The following is a 16,619-nucleotide window of genomic DNA, read 5'->3' as shown; positions in this document are numbered from 1 at the left end:
CAAAGAATATATATATATATATCACTCAATTTTTATGTATAAATTTCAATTTTTACATATATCTCACCTTATTATATCTATCTATGATGATATATTTTTTTTTATGTGATATGAAATATTTGAGTGGTATAAAATAAAAAAAAAATTAGGGGTTAAATATGTAGATTTATAAAAATTGGGTGGTGGGTACGTAACCGATGATAATATTTAAACTATTTATTTACTTTCCTAAAAAAAAAGGCTCTTTTTCTTCCCCTGTTTATTCTGTGCCGTCGGAGTGCGATTCGCAGGAAATCCAACCATCTTGATTTTCTTCAAATTTCCTTTTCGGCAACAACATCTGGATTTTCAAACGCTTTAGGTCTCCGAATTTGCCGCATGATGGACGCAAGATTCGCGATTTTTATGTATATGGAAGAACCCTATACCCCTGAGATTTGTCGGTCTTTTTGCCTATAAATTCACGGTGCTGCGTTTCCTCTTCTTTCGATCTTGTTGTCTAACACCCTACATCGTCTTCTTCAATTCCTCAGTTTTTTAGGGTTTGTTGATAATCTGCGTTTTTGAGAGAAACAATGCTAGTCTACCAGGATCTCCTCACAGGTAAACCTACAGCTCTCGGCTCTGTATGTTTGTTATCTTTTATTTGTTTTTTTTTTTTTTTTTGAATTTGATGGGTTTGTTTTTGTTGATCAAACTGATTCCTAATTCAGACCTCGTTTGGTTTATCCAACTTCTTGTTGTAGATGGTTTTTATTTGCGGCTGTTTCTCAATTTTAATGTCGTGTCTGGAAATTCTAATCCATTTGATTTTCGGTTTAGTTTTTTTGCTTTGGTTGGTAAGTTTCAAGTTAGGGTTGTGGAGGATTTTAGAATATTTGGCATAATATTGAATCTACTTGAAGCTGAATTCTCTGCTATCATAAACCCCTTTTGGATCCACTGAAGCTGATGTTTTAGGGTCCGTTTGGGGCAGCTTATAAGTGCGGGCGGCGTTTTCAAAATGCCGCCGTACCGTTTGGTTTGCACGTTTCGCCAGATTATCCAAAACTGCGTTTGGGTGACCCCCGCGGCGGGCCGGCCGCGTGTCAGGATAAGCAGCTTATCCTGAGACGCACAAGCTGCACCAAACAGACCCTTAATTAGATCTACCATAATCTGTTGCTCATGTTATTATTTACATCCCTGATTGATGTAATTTTAGAAAGATATTGTTTTGTTTAGCCATTGGAAAAATTAATTTATTTTGACTTACCTTAGACTCTCACCCCCGCAATGTTTTTAATCTAACGTACTTATTTGAAAACATGTGTCAATGAAGCTTATGTATTTCCTATTTTATTATATAGATGTGCAATCCTTTTGTACATCTCACTTACTTGTATGGATTTTCATTGTAGTTTTGTTGGTTTTGTTCATAAAGATTTCATCATCTTCTTGCATGTACTCTTAAGAAGATTGAAACACTATATTTTACTTTTTAAACATACGACACAATCTTATGTATTTACATATCTAAAACCTAAACATTCATATTTAAATGCATACCACTCAAATCCTTGAAATCATACGAAAAAAATATCACAATCACTACCTTTTTATGACATCTAATATCAAACTTTCATGTAAAAGTGAAATACCCATTTTGATGCATGCTTTTATGACACAAAGGTGTAATAAGTGTAAATATCAAACTTTTGAGTGTAAGACATATCAATGCATAAGAATTGTGTCATTTGTATGTAAATTTTTCTGTATTTTTTTTACCCTTTCATCAAATTTTTCTATGCATAAAAGGCCTGTCAAGTTAGAGCTTTAATAAACATATTATGGCTTAAAATGGGAACCATACCTACAATGTGTGACAATGCATGTGTTATATGTATTACAAAAAAATCCATACATCATTCTTAGGACAAGACATATTGATATTCGGCATCATTTTATTAGAGATTATGCATATTTAAAGGAGATGTTGCTACTCTTTCTTTATTTTGCTTGATTTTCTATCGCTGTATGCTTTTTTTGCCTTTATCACCTTCTTAAGTGTTAGTCCTATGATTATTTACATTGATTGTTTCTATATCATATAGGCGACGAGCTTTTGTCAGACTCATTTTCTTATAACGAAATTGAGAATGGGATGCTATGGGAAGTCCAAGGAAAGGTAATAAAAAAATGATTTTTATATTGATTTCTTTCTATTAGCTATTTCTTGAGGATTTTTTTCTAAATTTTTTGCTCAAAGAACATTACTATTGTTTAAACAGTGGGTAGTGCAAGGTGCCCTTAATGTGGACATTGGTGCAAATCCTTCAGCTGAGGGTGCCGAGGAAGACGAGGGTGTGGACGATCAAGCAATTAAAGTAGTTGATATTGTTGACACTTTTCGGCTGCAGGTTGTTTTATTTCATTTGAGTTTTTAAAAATCATTGTTAAGTTTGATTTTTGGCAATTTAGGCCATGTTTATGTATGAATCCTAATTCCCTGTTTCTAATATTTATGACAGGAACAACCTTCATTCGACAAAAAGCAATTTGTCACTTTTATGAAGCGTTATATTAAGAATTTAACACCAAAATTGGAGGCAGAGAAGCAGGACTTGTTCAAGAAGCACATCGAGAGTGCTACCAAGTTCTTGCTTTCAAAATTAAATGACTTGCAATTGTAAGTATTTATAATTTTTTTACTTGTTTTGATAATTATTTGTTTGTTGGAGTAGATTGATATTGGTATTTATTTAGATTATCGGTCCTTTGGGATAGATTTTTCATTAATTTACTTTTCATCATTTTACAATTTTTTTATGGTTGGAAACTGTTTTTGAAATCAAATATATTAAAGTGATATGTATGTATGTGTGTGTGTGTGTGTGTGTGTGTGTGTGTGTGTGTAAAAGATTTGGTAGAGGCTATGATACAAGCTCCCAACCAACCTCATGTGTCTAATCACTCGACGGATCCATACACCAGTGGGATCGAACCCCTGATCCCAGAGGACTTAGAACTAACATAACAGTTGCCAATCAAGGAGTTGGGGAACGCGGCACACACACACGCGCGTGCGCGCGTACACTCGCACACACAGATATATATATATATATATATATATATTGAAAGCCCAATCTAAAATATATTATATGTCATAAGTTCGATCCCCAGTGGCGTTGGGTTCTCTAATATTTAGGCACATGACGCAGACTCTTATCATGGGGCCTAGCACATGGGAAATCGGTATTTAGGCTTTATAATCATTTTTTATAAAAAGTTGCAGCCGCAAAAAATGAATCCTAATTTTGTTCTGTTCGGTGGCCAAAAAACTAAATTTCCTTCTTTGAAATTTCTTAAATTTAGTTGTTATATTTAGTAATGTTAAAAAAATATAAATATTTTTTTTTAACAAAGCATGTCTACTTTGAAATTAAAAAGATTGCTTTATGATATACAAGCATGTGTAATTTGATTCAAGTATAAATTTAAGTATATGTCCCTTGGATTGTCATAACTTTCTTTTGGCTTCAACATTAACTTTGTAAAAATAATTTTGTGAGCAGTTTTGTTGGTGAGAGCATGCATGACGATGGCAGTTTGGTCTTTGCACACTATAAGGAGGGTGCTACTGATCCAACCTTCTTATATTTTGCCTATGGATTGAAGGAGATCAAGTGCTAAGGATGATTTCCTTCAGGCTGAGCAAGACTTTTGCTTCTGCTATTTATCGGCAGCTATTAGTGCAGGAATTTGACAATTTTGCCCCTTTTATGTTGTCTTAGTTTTGTTGCATTGGCTGGATTTAATTAACTATTCTCCTTGTATTTGATTCCAAATCATATATACTCTTAAAAGTGTCACGCTTATAGATTCCTGTTTATTTGGTTTACATGTTTTTGCTTCCTTGTGCTAGAAATTTTGAACAACGTTATTCTATTTCGGTTGGCATGGATTTTATATTTGTTAATATACTTTGAGATTAGTGCAATGCATACCAATAACAAATCAACATGGACATTTGAGTGAATTTATAGGTAAAATTGAAAATATTTTATTGTTTCCAGTAAATATTTTCTTAATGTTTCTTTTACATAAGGAGCCCATTATAGATACAGCTTATGTTGTATATATATATATATATATATATATATATGAAAAATGGACATTTATTTTCATGTCCTTATTTATAAGCTTGAGAGCTTATAGGCGCTTTTAAGTTGTGCAATAACCTGAGTTGTTTGGTTGGTTTGTGATAAAAGGAAGTCTTTAGTTCTTCTGCCTGGGTTGCTTCACTATCATCACACTGCAGTCGGCGTAGTGAACGCAATATTCTTTCACGCTCTTGATCACAGCCCTGCACATGCATTTCATTTATCATGCTTATATTCCTCTATTTTATTTTTATGATTAAAATAGTCTTTTTTTTTCTTCAGAAAATCTTAATTTATTAAGGCATTTGTTAATATAAGTTTTTTAAGAAAAATAGAAAAAGTATATTCAATTTCTCATCAAACATCTCTTGCATTTAAAGGTAGAGTTGGGATCAAATAAATGTGGACATATATGGCGTTAAATAAATTTAAAAAAAAATCCTCAAATTGTTTCTTTTTGTTTCTACTAGAGGAAAAATATTTGCATACGGAGCACACAAGCAGTTTTGCATGCATATAGAGATTATTCGGGTGATATTGGAAGGTTATGTCGGTGTTATTGGGGCCAATACTCTCGATAACTTGACAAAACTTTCGAATAACAACAAAATATATGAGCGCGGAACTGCGAAATATATTGGTAAGTTATTGGGGGTTGTTGTGAGGTTATTGAAATTAATACTCGAATAACCTCACAAAAACCCTCAATAACTGAGTTATTTGAAGGTTGTTTGGAGGAGTACACACGCAAAACTATGTGTGTGTACTCCTTACGTAAATAGCGCTCCTACTAGAAGGGTGTAATTTAGTCTTACACATTTGCAAGCCGGCTAGTTTAAGAAAAATATTAATATAAAATATATTCAAAATATATTAAAATTTAATATTTTTTTTAATTATTAAAGATTTTAAAAATGATATTTTAGAACTTATATAAAATGATTTTTATAATTTATATCTTAATTGTTCATTAATTTTGTCATTTTATTATAATATTAATTTTATCATCTTTCACGCATGGACATATATAATTTATTTAATGTAGGCATACCTCTTAATTGCTGGATAACCATGGCTTCCCAAAACCAGCAAATCAGCTTGAAACTTCTCCACAGCATCACAAAGTACACTTGAGGCTTCTCCTTCTATTATCTCATAGACAACTTCGCTGGTCTGTGCTTGATGAACACCAATAGCATGAATAATAATATAATATAAGGTGATGCATTTCAAAGTTCAGCAGAAATTATAAATCAAGTTTTTATTCATTTATGCTTTATCATTGTGAATTAATCTTCTACTTAAAGTAGTTTAATTATGAATCTTAAATCCATCATTGAAACTTTTTTCTTACTCATTTTAAAAATAAGCATATTGATCCACGATTCTTATTTATTTACATATCTCTCCCTCGAACATCCATATTTACATATATATAGCACTCTGGTGTTTTAAACCAATGCATGAAAATGTGTATTTCAGGTTTAAATTATGGTAATTATGCTTTGTTTGATATGATATTGAAGATTTGATTGTTACATGTGTAAATAAGAAAGTTTGGATATGAGATATGTAAATACATAAGAATTTTGTGTTATGTAAGTAAATGCCCACTACTAATAAGAGACATTTACATACCTACCTACCACACAATTCTAATGCATCATGCTATGCATGTAAAGATCAATGTTAACAATACAAAACATAATTATCAAACTGCTCTGTTAGAGGTGTAAATGAGCCGAACACGAGTGAGCCCGCCCAGGCTCGAGCTCAAAAAGTGTGTTCGTGTTCGGCTCGTTTTCTTAGTGAGCCAAACACGAGCCGTTCACGAACAAAGAGTTATTTTGACAACCCTAGTCACGTAGCCATAAAATGTTAAGGATTGGGGCAAGATTTAAAACATCATTTGAATCTAATTTAATAATTTTTATTCCATTTTCTTAATTAATACTTTCAATTGATTATAAATCTTTGTAGCCTTGTAGTTAATTAAACTTTTTAAAATACTCTCATCAAATATATATATATATATATTTAAAATACTACTCATCAAGAAGCTCCAAAGTAGTCAATCTATAAATATACTTTTTATTACTTTTATGCATTTTTGGTCATTTATATATCATGAGATAAGCATTCAATTTTTATCATGAAGCTCCCAAGTAGACAATATACACCTTATCTATATATTTATTTATGCAAAAGATGGTTAGAAAAGATGACAGACCAAAATGAGATAGAATGGAAATAATAATAAATCATATTAACATGCATTCATTTTTAAATAAAAGCTAATTATTAGCATTACCGTATGGGCAACGCAGAGCTCGCGAGCCTCTGCAATTACAGACGCAGCAATTTCGCTTAATTTGCACTCCACAGAGGGCAGAATATCAACAGTTCCTTCAAAAAAAAAAAATTTTTTTTAATCAAGTTCGGACATCAAATAAATCGATTCAATTTTGTCAGGAATAGAAATTATAAAAATGTATTATGAGATGATAAAAAATTAATCAATTAGTTTTTATATCATATATTTATCTTCAAGAAATTAGAATTATAAATTTATCTTGAGCTTTTTTTTCATGATGATCATGTGCTTAATGTCACCTCCCAAAAGAGCCCTTGTGGGTGATGGGCAGCCCAGGACTTAAATACTGTTTTTCGGCTCTACACCTAGCCGATGTGGGACTATTTGTCCATGACATTCTACTCCACCCAATCACGTGACGTCCTCGTCACGGATCGGCTCCACCCAGGGGCCCACTGGACCCTGGAGAGTCCACAGAGTCCACACATTTGGCAGACAGTAATCTGCTCTGATACCACTTGTCACCTCCCAAAAGAGCCCATTGTGGGTGGTGGGCAGCCCAGGACTTAAATACTGTTTTTCGGCCCTACACCTAGCCGATGTGGGACTATTTGTCCGTGACATTAAGCTGAGTTGAAGTGAACAATTTATTCATGTTCTTTACTTCAATATCATATGCCACTATAAATTTATGTGAATATACATATTTATTGTGTTATTTGCTAAAATGATAATTTATTAAAAATTTAAAAAAATAAAGGTGCTGTTTTTTAATTGCAATATATTTGTTCAAAAAATTTATGTGGTGCTATTTCTCAATTGTAATATATTTGTCCAAAAATATTAATTAAGGTTAAGCGGTCACTGATAGCTTCTTCCACTATGGTGGCAGAGTTTGTAACATATTATGAAGCATCTAAACATGAAATATGTTTGTGAAACTTTATCATTGTGTTGCAAAATGTGAAAAGTATAGAAATATCATTTAAGTAATTTTGTGACAATAAATATACAGTTATATATTTCGAAAACAATTGGAGTTCCTCAAAATCAAAACATATAGAGATTAAAGTACGTTGTTGTTAAAGAAAGAGATTAGAATGGTTAAATGTCTATAGAACACATTGACACAAACTCGATGATTGCAGATCCACTCACTAAGAAAGGTCTTTCATGAACATAGTGCTCATATGGGTGTTCAGTTACTCTACAATATATAATTTTAGTTGAGTTTGTATTTAGATTTTATATTCATTTAAAAGTATAAAAATTATGTGCTTTTTGTAAAAATTAAAAATATGGTTTAATTTTCACTCTCATTTTTATTTGGTTTCTGATCTCATTAAAGTTTAAGCTTGGATTAGTTGGAATTAGACATGTATGGATCACATTGCATGAAGGTTTCATTTTACACATCCATATTTGATCTCTGTCATTTGGTTGTATTTATATATATGATCATTGGTAAGTCTAATCATGTTGTACTTGTGATGAAGCTCGCTTTGGTCCTATATTGATATAATCAATGGATGAGATTGATAAAGAATGTTATTATATATGATAATCAAGCTTGCTCTCACTAAAGCGAACACATTTATATGGTAACAAATGTGCTCCAAATGGGAATTATTGGAAAATAATTAAATAGTTATTTTATGTGGGCTAACATGTGTAAATAAATGTGTTATTTATGCTATCTTGAAGTTATGCTTAATTTGTGATCTAATAAGGTTATACTGATAGGCCTATATATGAGTATTAAAAATGAAAATATAGTCTAAATCATATGTGTAGAGATCTAGTTATATTTTTAGCTTATATGATGAACAAAATTAGAAGTACAAATATGCAGGAAATAACTAATCTTTAGTAGTTATCTTAACGGGTTACAGTCCACATTTCATGTGTGTAAGTTTCTCTTCATTCCTTCCAAAAGAAAGAAGATTTTCTATTGTCTCAAATCTCATCAGCATAAAAGATTTAAGGAACACACATCGATATGAAAGATAACAACCCATAACTACAAGTAATCATGAATCAAGATATATTTATGTATTTTAGTTTCGTTTCTCTTGATGATTTGATATGGATCAGTGTTTCATGAATCAAATCTTTGGTTTGTGTTTCTGCCAAATTTACAACATGAATTCTAATTATCCAATATAAAAATTATTATACTTATTTTTAATATTAAAATCCTTAAATCATATAACAACTATTGGTAACAATAACTAATGTGAAGCGAATAAATATTTTAATGCTTATATTTTCATAAGATTTAATCACTAAGATATATATAAATAATGTACATTAAAAACATGTTTGCATGAATATCAAGAAAATTTACTGGGTTTCAACCAAAAGCTAGTGCATAAGAATAGTCAAAAAAGGGAAATATCAAGTGATGGTTCCTTCGATCGGAACTTTGAGCCAACTGAATGAAGAAATAGAAGGAGCGCAATATGAGGGGCGGTCCTTTATTACCGGCTCCCTCACTCGATTCCTAAACTCTTCATAAAATGTCCTTTTGATAACCGATAAAAAGGCGAGAAACTAAGAAAAGTGATGGAAAAGTGTCGATCATACCTTATTTATAGAGACTATGGTACGAAAATCAAAAAGTTAATATGTCAAAAGCATTTATTATGTAAATAATAAGTCAATCTTTTATTTAATTCTCTTATTCTTATCGCAACTATCACTTTCAAAAAGTAAGAGAATCGAGGTACTAAATATGTACATAAAACATATGATCACACAATACTTGAGAAAATTCAATAGGTCCCACTGACAAACACCAAAGCACAGTGTAATAAGTCAAAAGTTAGAAACATCAAGTGTCGGTTTCTTCGGTCATAACACTGAACCGACTGAATGTAAGCACAATCGAATGAAGAAATAGGAGTAGCCCAATCCAACAGAAGGCTTCTTGTCCAAGGAGAGTTGTCAGCCATACCCTCAACCTGACGATCCAGTTTATCCTAACGACGAGAGGGCTTCTTCTCAGAATTATCTCTTGAAAAGGATGACCGAATGTCTATCGGCAGACCAAAGGCTTCCATCTGACTAAGTGATAAGGTTACTGGGTCATCAAACACCCCTATTTATGCGGTTATGAATACGAAACGGTGCGAAGATCGGCTATGAGTATGAAAAGGTGTCGGAGCCGATTACGAATATGAAAATGTGTCATAATTTCTTGTGATGTAAATATTAAAATAGGAACAAACATGTAATTACACATGAGGTAAAATTTATAAACACGGGGTCATTTCCACAATAAAGGACTATAGATTTATTATATCAAAACACTTGTATTACTATTTTTTCTCTCTCTCCTCTCTGTTGCTCTTATCTGTCCTACGCTCTATTCCTCGGGCGAGATTTATAAAACGTATATAGATTCATAAAATAAATACTAAACTTTAGATGCTATATATATATGTAATTCAAATGGTTAGTTTATAAATCCTCGTTTTATTAAATATTGATTTAATTACATAACATTTGAAATTACACTATTTAATATATTTCACACCAAAAACTCCACATTTACTAGCCTATATGACTGTTAACTTCATCTCCTCGTTTCTATTAAATATATGGAAGCGCTCAATGATGAAAATGAGGAACAATATTGTAGAGGGATCTCATTGGAGGAAGAACATCAAAGAGATTAACCGCTAGGGGTGTGCATTGATTGGTCAAAAAAAAAAATCGATTTGAGTTTATTTGGCTGATTTAGCTTAGTTTAAAAAATCATAATTTAATTTTTATTTTTAAAACTTGTATATTCAAATTTCAAATTTTTAAATCTATTTTAATATTCATAAATGAAATAAATAAAAAAAATCGAATAATATTAGGATTAGAAAACCAAATTCATTTGGAAAAAATAAATTACACGTATTATATACTTATTTTAATTTAGTTTAGAACTTGTAATTTCAAAAAGATATAAAATTTTAATTAAGAAATAGAATCTTGCGCCTTATTTATTTTTATCTAAAATAGAATCAAATGCTAAATTTTGATTTACTCCAAACCTATCCAATTACACCTTACTTTTCAATTTAATTTGGACCGTCTTTAGAAAGAGATTAGTCGGTTTGAATTTTTATAATTCGGATTTATACTTCGATCCATTAACTAGTTTGTGATATGTTTGCCAACCCCTACTGGTGTGATCTAAGAAAAAGTAGACGCAAGCTACGTTCGGACAACAGACGTGATACTTTTCTTTTTTCCTTTTTTATCCTCTCCTCCGTCCTGACTTGTCCGGACTCTGGATGCAATATATCAAGCCATCACAAGACTTGAGGCATGTGAAGGGAGTTGATATTTTAAATATAATGTCAATATTTGTATATCCAATCAGCAAACAAATAGCTTTAGAGATTAGATATGTAAATAATAGAATAACTTTAGATGAAGATGTATATCCTCTTACCAGCAGCTTATGCAAAATAGGAAAAAATAAAAATGGAAAGCAAACGAACCTAGGGCACCTAAGCCGATGGCGGAGGAAGGAACAGGTTTAGCGTAGACAACGACGAGCTTGCAATCAGCAGCTCCGGGCTTGGCTTCGCCGGAGAAGTGGTGGCGGAGGGTCCAATCCAGCGCGTAGAAACTTTCCTCGCTGTTATTTAAACCCACTAAAATCACCGTCGGCTCCGCCTTTCCGCTCGCCGTCACCACCGCCATTCTTCTCTCCTCCGGCGAAATGAAAGCGAGCTAACCTGAAGAAGAACGCGCTTTATAAAGAGCGCACCAGGCATTGGAATGTTCGTCCGCAGCGCCACTTTGATTTACTAGCAGAGGCATTTACATATTTGTATTTACACAAATAACCTCTAGCATTTACTTTTTACAATTATACCATCATAATCTTTCAAGTCATGATAAAAATGTGAGACAAAAGTGCTAAAATAGTCACTCACTATTTATATGGGTCATCTTAAAATTTATAGAAGTGTCAAAATAATCTCTCATTAAAATAACATATATAAAAATGAAAAATTATTGCGTGCGTACACCGTAACAAATTTAAAGTGGGTCTCACTCTAACAATAAAAAAAATAAAAATGTATTTCAGTGGTCCTCAGTGGTCCAGATCGGATAGCGTACACAAATTTGCGTGCTGCGCCCGTATGCAATAAACCCTCATAAAAAATATCAATATTTTAACTTTTAAAAAGAAAAATACACTGTGTCATGCATGATTAAGTTGACATATATATATAAATTAAAGTTTAGATATTAGTCATGTAAATCCAAGAAAATTATGTTGTATTCATGTAAATCTTCTAAATAAGAATTATGGCACTATTATTTAAATTTTTTTCACAATTAATAAAAAAGAGGATTTACATACATACCATTCAATTCTTTCGTATTTACATGTCCAACATCTAAACTTCAATTTTTACATAAACATGGTCTTAGATATGCATTTTAGATTAGATATGAAAGATTTGGGTGGTATAAATGTAATAATAATAATAATAAAGGATTTAGTTATAAGATATTTACATACATAAGAATTGGGATGTATGCATGTAAATGCACCTAGCAAAAGTTGTATCGACCCACCAAATATATGATAATGAAATGATAATAATTATAAATAATACAAATTAAGTTCATGAATACGCCATGACAATAGTGGGTTGTTGAATTTTGGCATGCTTATGTGACCAGGCAGTTTGTTGAGATAATCCTGACAAAAACAATTTTATATATGTTTAAACAATGCAATTATCTTTTAACTAATGATTGGATCGCTTGTAGTTGTCATATGACTTGGTTGCATTTGTTTTTTTTTTTTTAATAGATTTTAACCTATCAAGTGGGCTGATTCGTAGACTTCTTTTGACTTGGTTCCCAATTCATGATCTCCAAGCCATGGCGCGCCACATTGCATATTCATTCAATATACAATGCTTGGGTTGGAAATCTCTCTCTCTCTCTCTCTCTCTCTCTCTCTCTCTCTCTCTCTCTCTCTCTCTCTCTCTCTCTCTCTCTCTCTCTCTCTCTCTCTCTCTCTCTCTCTCTCTCTCTCTCTCTCTCTCTCTCTCTCTCTCTCTCTCTCTCTCTCTCTCTCTCTGTATATATTATATTGAATTCATAGAATGAGAGGGAGAGAACATACAAAGAAAGAGATGGGGTGTTTTTGTATGTAGAATTCTTTTGACTTGGTTCCCAATTCATGATCTCCAAGCCATGACGCGCCACATTGCATATTCATTCAATATACAATGCTTGGGTTGGAAATCTCTCTCTCTCTCTCTCTCTCTCTCTCTCTCTCTCTGTGTAGATATTATATTGAATTCATAGAATGAGAGGGAGAGAACATACAAAGAAAGAGATGGGGTATTTTTGTATGTAGTATCAACAACACTTATTATATTTAATATTCATCTATTTATTAAGGGCTAGAATTAGTTTGAATTGACAATTACAACTAGTTTAAATAAACGAGCACGACACCACGAGCAACACACCTATCTTGAAGAATAGACACATTACTTGATACTGAGGCTCAATTAAATAAATTAATAAATTTATGACATTCGTTTTGTCTGTGAAAACTTTTATGTTGATCGATAAGTTCTCATATCTAATAAAAAAGATTAGATATGATTTATATTACCTGGGTTCTAAAGTTCCCTATAGAGGCAAACCCATATAGTTAATTACATCTCAAATGACCAAAGTCTTTTGAGAAAAATCTTGATAATGATTAAGGGTTTCGTCTTGAAGATTTTAAGAGTTTAGGTTTTCAAGTAGTTTATAAGGAATAACAAGTGGGAAAGGATCAAGTAAGAACAAATATTTTAAGAGTCAAATGAGTAAAAATTAGGGGATGTCACAGGACATCAGCAAACTTCAGAGACTTCCCAAGCTATCCTACTGTTGGGCTTAAATTTTAGAAAAGATATTTATTTTGATGTTTCATTCTGCCAATTTTATTATTTAAGGCTTACATTTGCATGACACGATCATACAAATGACCTAGGAGATAGGAGGGTTATGACGTAACAAGCGACAACCTTAGAGCCTAAAAAGAGTTAGTTTTTATATTGCACAAGATGGTTGTGCGAAGGCCTAAACATAAATTAAGGATTTATGTTGTGCTAAACGAGATACCTCAAATTCCTATGGCTCATTTTTAATTATATGGAAAGTTTAGTTGATGTATACTTGTTTTATCGTTGTAGATTATCGTCCTCCATCTGCTTCGGCTTGCTCCAAACTCCTTGTTGGTAGCTGCTCCGGGTTTAGTATCTTATGTCTTTGTTTTCCCTTTAATTGTTGTTAATCCAATTATTTAAAAGGCATGTGTTTATGTCTTGTAGCGATCCATCCTAGGTAAACCGATTACTATTTTGTATCGTAAAGGTCTTGCAATTAATGAATGCAAAAGTAAAGGGGAAGTAAAAGAAATTGTTGTAGTAAAAAATGTTGTAAAATATAAATGCGTGTATTTGGGCCTCTATTACTATTGCAAAAATTTGTAAGATAATAAAATGCAAGAAATTTAAGAAAGTTTAGGAAATTCGAGTAAATCATTAAAAAATACAAATCGAGCAAAACAACACTCGTTATCACATATGGAAGACCAGGCTGAATGTACGACTTTATTAAAGGTGGGGGCTCAGAGCTAAGTTGTGTGCTTCTAACCTTGGAAAGAATCTATCGGCCAAACAATCTCAGGAGAGCATGTTCTAGCCTAATCAAGATGATTAACCAGTGAACTTTCATAATTTTGTATTTTAAGCTCTTTTACTTTTTCATGCATACAATACTTTGTTTAGCAGTCAAAAGCAATGTTATTTTTAGAAAATCCTATTTTAATTACATTTAAATATGTTTTAGAAAATATAGATTGTCCATGAGTTAATCATCATAATCAAACTAAAAATAACGACAACTTAAAAGTGTAAGGGGTTAACTTCTTACCAAGTGTTGGTGAACAATATCATCGGTCTTATTCTCTCTCCTTATTGAGGATCCTTGAGGTAGGTGATATTATTTTAATATCCCACTACATATCCCTTATTTAGCACACATAAGCAATGTCGTTATCGCCCCTACCACCTGAACCTAAGACTTACACCAGTCTGATGATCAATATGTGGTTAAAACAACTATCTTAAGTTGCTCATAAGTATTTTGAATACTTTATTCAAGACTCAAACTCTTGAGCATTGGGTTTGGGCCATGATGGGTTAACAATTGGTTAAACCACATGGAAATGGCTTGGGGTCAAGTCCAAGGTGGCTGGAGTTGTTGGGTAAACTTCTAGAAGCTTGGGTGATTGATTAGGCATGGGGAATGTGAATTAGGGTTTTCGTTAAGTCAACTTAGTGTGAGGTGAAAGGAGGTCCTCTTTTTGTGATATTTGGTGTATATGACCCATATGATGCTCATGGATGGTTCCATGAGTGGTTTCATGACATGCATGAGGTCATGGGTAATTTTCATGAAAGTGGAATTTGGGGATTTTAAAATTTTGGTGAGAGAGTCCATGGGACCAAAAGTAGATGGGTTCATACATGGATGCATGGGGCATGGCCATGATGTCTAATTTTGATTTCCTTTCTTTTAAAATTGATGGGGTTGAAATTCGTCATGATGGGCTTATTTGAAATTGAAATTGGGCTTCATTCATGGGCTTTTAAATTTTGTCATGAAGGAATTAATTTGGGCTTTTAGGATGGGTTAAGGAAAATTGGTTTTTCGGGCTTGGAATTGTCATGAAAAAATTGATTTTATGTTTAGTATGTTTGAATTGGTGTTGGCCAAATTTGGTGGATTTTTGGAGTTGGTGGAATTTTGGTATGGATTTGGACATTTGGCCTAAAATTGGGCAGTTTGGGTTTTAATTTGGTGTTTGGTGAAATTGAATTTGAATTTGGAATAGGAATTTGGAGTGGTTGAATTTGGATATTTTGGGTAACTTTCTCTCACTCTAGAGTTCCCTCGATTCCCTCCATCTGGGGGTAACATCTTGTATCAGAACCTAAAACAATAAATCAAGTTGGGGGCTTTAGCCTGTCACTCTAAAGTCCTCTAATTATTTCCCTATTTTTTTACACAGATCATAGGAATTATATTCTTATTCATACAATCTTATGTGATTCTTTCCAATTGTTGACTGAGACAATACCAGCCCGGTTCTTACATGTTCTCATAACAAATTTTAACATCTAGATGGGCTAGATTAAGAAGTAAATGAAGTATAAGGAATTAAATCATCACAACTTATTTTAAAATTAAAGATTAATACTCTCCACAACTTCCATCCAACACTTTAATTACTTATCATTTTAAGGAGAAAGATAAAGAAAACTACTCAGAATCCATGGAAAATCAAAATCACACTTTAGTTTAAAAGTAGAAATCATTGTCAAACCAACAAGAAGTCTCAATTAAAACCAAAAGTAGTTTAAAAACAAAGATAAAACTTATCTCAAATCCTCCACAAAAATCTTGAAGTTCCTTTGAATCTCTTCTCTCTTACAACACTCTTAACTCTCACAATAAAACTAAAAACAAAAATGATAAAGTAAATTTTTGGTGCCTGAAGTGCCTGAAAAATCTCTCTCTCTCCAAAAGTTCCTCCACAAACCATTTCAAGAACTTCTCAAGACTCCCCCCATTTTTCTCTCAACTTACTTCTTGCATAATATTCCAAGATGTGCATTCGTATCTCTTCAAAATGTGTCCTGATTCGATGTATTTTCCAAAGGATGTCTCCTTTCACAAGTCTTTTAACCATATTTTCATTTCTAGTGGTCATAACCACCCTCTTTAGCCAATAGGTGCCTCAAATGTCCCTTCAAAATTCGGCAAAATGAATTAACCCATGAATTAACCCATAAAATAACTACCTTTGGCGCTTAGGTGCATCCTTCTCTGTTTCACCAACGCTTAAGCGTCGAATCTGGCGTTTAGGCGCCAAAACACTTTTGCACCATTTTTGCATTTTTGCTTTAAATTTGATCATTTTTCACTCCTTTTTAACATTTTCACCTTTTTACTTGTACCTGAAAGAAAAACACACAAATACCTTCCATTAAAGCGCAATATCTCAAAAAATATGTATAAAAATGTGTCTCAAAACACTATATATTTTAGTTGTATTACAAAACACTATA

The 16,619-nt window shown here is 32.5% G+C and overlaps 2 protein-coding genes across 5 annotated transcripts; one reads left to right on the top strand and one right to left on the bottom strand.

Annotated features, from left to right (window-relative positions):
- The first annotated feature begins 222 nt into the window (after positions 1–222).
- LOC110026732 (translationally-controlled tumor protein homolog) lies at positions 223–3,897 on the top strand. Of its 4 annotated transcripts, none has more exons than XM_020727819.1 (6): positions 223–407; positions 534–603; positions 2,094–2,167; positions 2,271–2,399; positions 2,511–2,668; positions 3,555–3,897. In XM_020727819.1, the coding sequence occupies exons 2-6, from the start codon at positions 576–578 to the stop codon at positions 3,670–3,672; spliced, it is 507 nt and encodes a 168-aa protein (XP_020583478.1). In that variant the 5' UTR covers positions 223–407; positions 534–575; the 3' UTR covers positions 3,673–3,897. The 4 variants fall into 4 exon arrangements, with proteins under 4 accessions (XP_020583478.1, XP_020583476.1, XP_020583477.1 ...); XM_020727817.1 differs by having other exon boundaries at positions 223–439; XM_020727818.1 differs by having other exon boundaries at positions 223–443.
- Positions 3,898–4,176: 279 nt separating this feature from the next.
- LOC110026752 (universal stress protein Sll1388-like) lies at positions 4,177–11,212 on the bottom strand. The gene is made up of 4 exons (XM_020727851.1): positions 10,956–11,212; positions 6,454–6,548; positions 5,194–5,315; positions 4,177–4,345 (listed from the first exon to the last, which is right to left on the bottom strand). The coding sequence occupies exons 1-4, from the start codon at positions 11,158–11,160 to the stop codon at positions 4,258–4,260; spliced, it is 510 nt and encodes a 169-aa protein (XP_020583510.1). The 5' UTR covers positions 11,161–11,212; the 3' UTR covers positions 4,177–4,257.
- Positions 11,213–16,619: the final 5,407 nt, after the last annotated feature.

The sequence above is a fragment of the Phalaenopsis equestris genome, unplaced genomic scaffold (genome assembly GCF_001263595.1).
Source record: "Phalaenopsis equestris unplaced genomic scaffold, ASM126359v1 Scaffold000399, whole genome shotgun sequence".
NCBI classification, from domain to species: Eukaryota; Viridiplantae; Streptophyta; class Magnoliopsida; order Asparagales; family Orchidaceae; genus Phalaenopsis; species Phalaenopsis equestris.
Note: the sequence above shows the minus strand (reverse complement) of the source record. Positions and strands in the feature narration are given on the sequence as shown.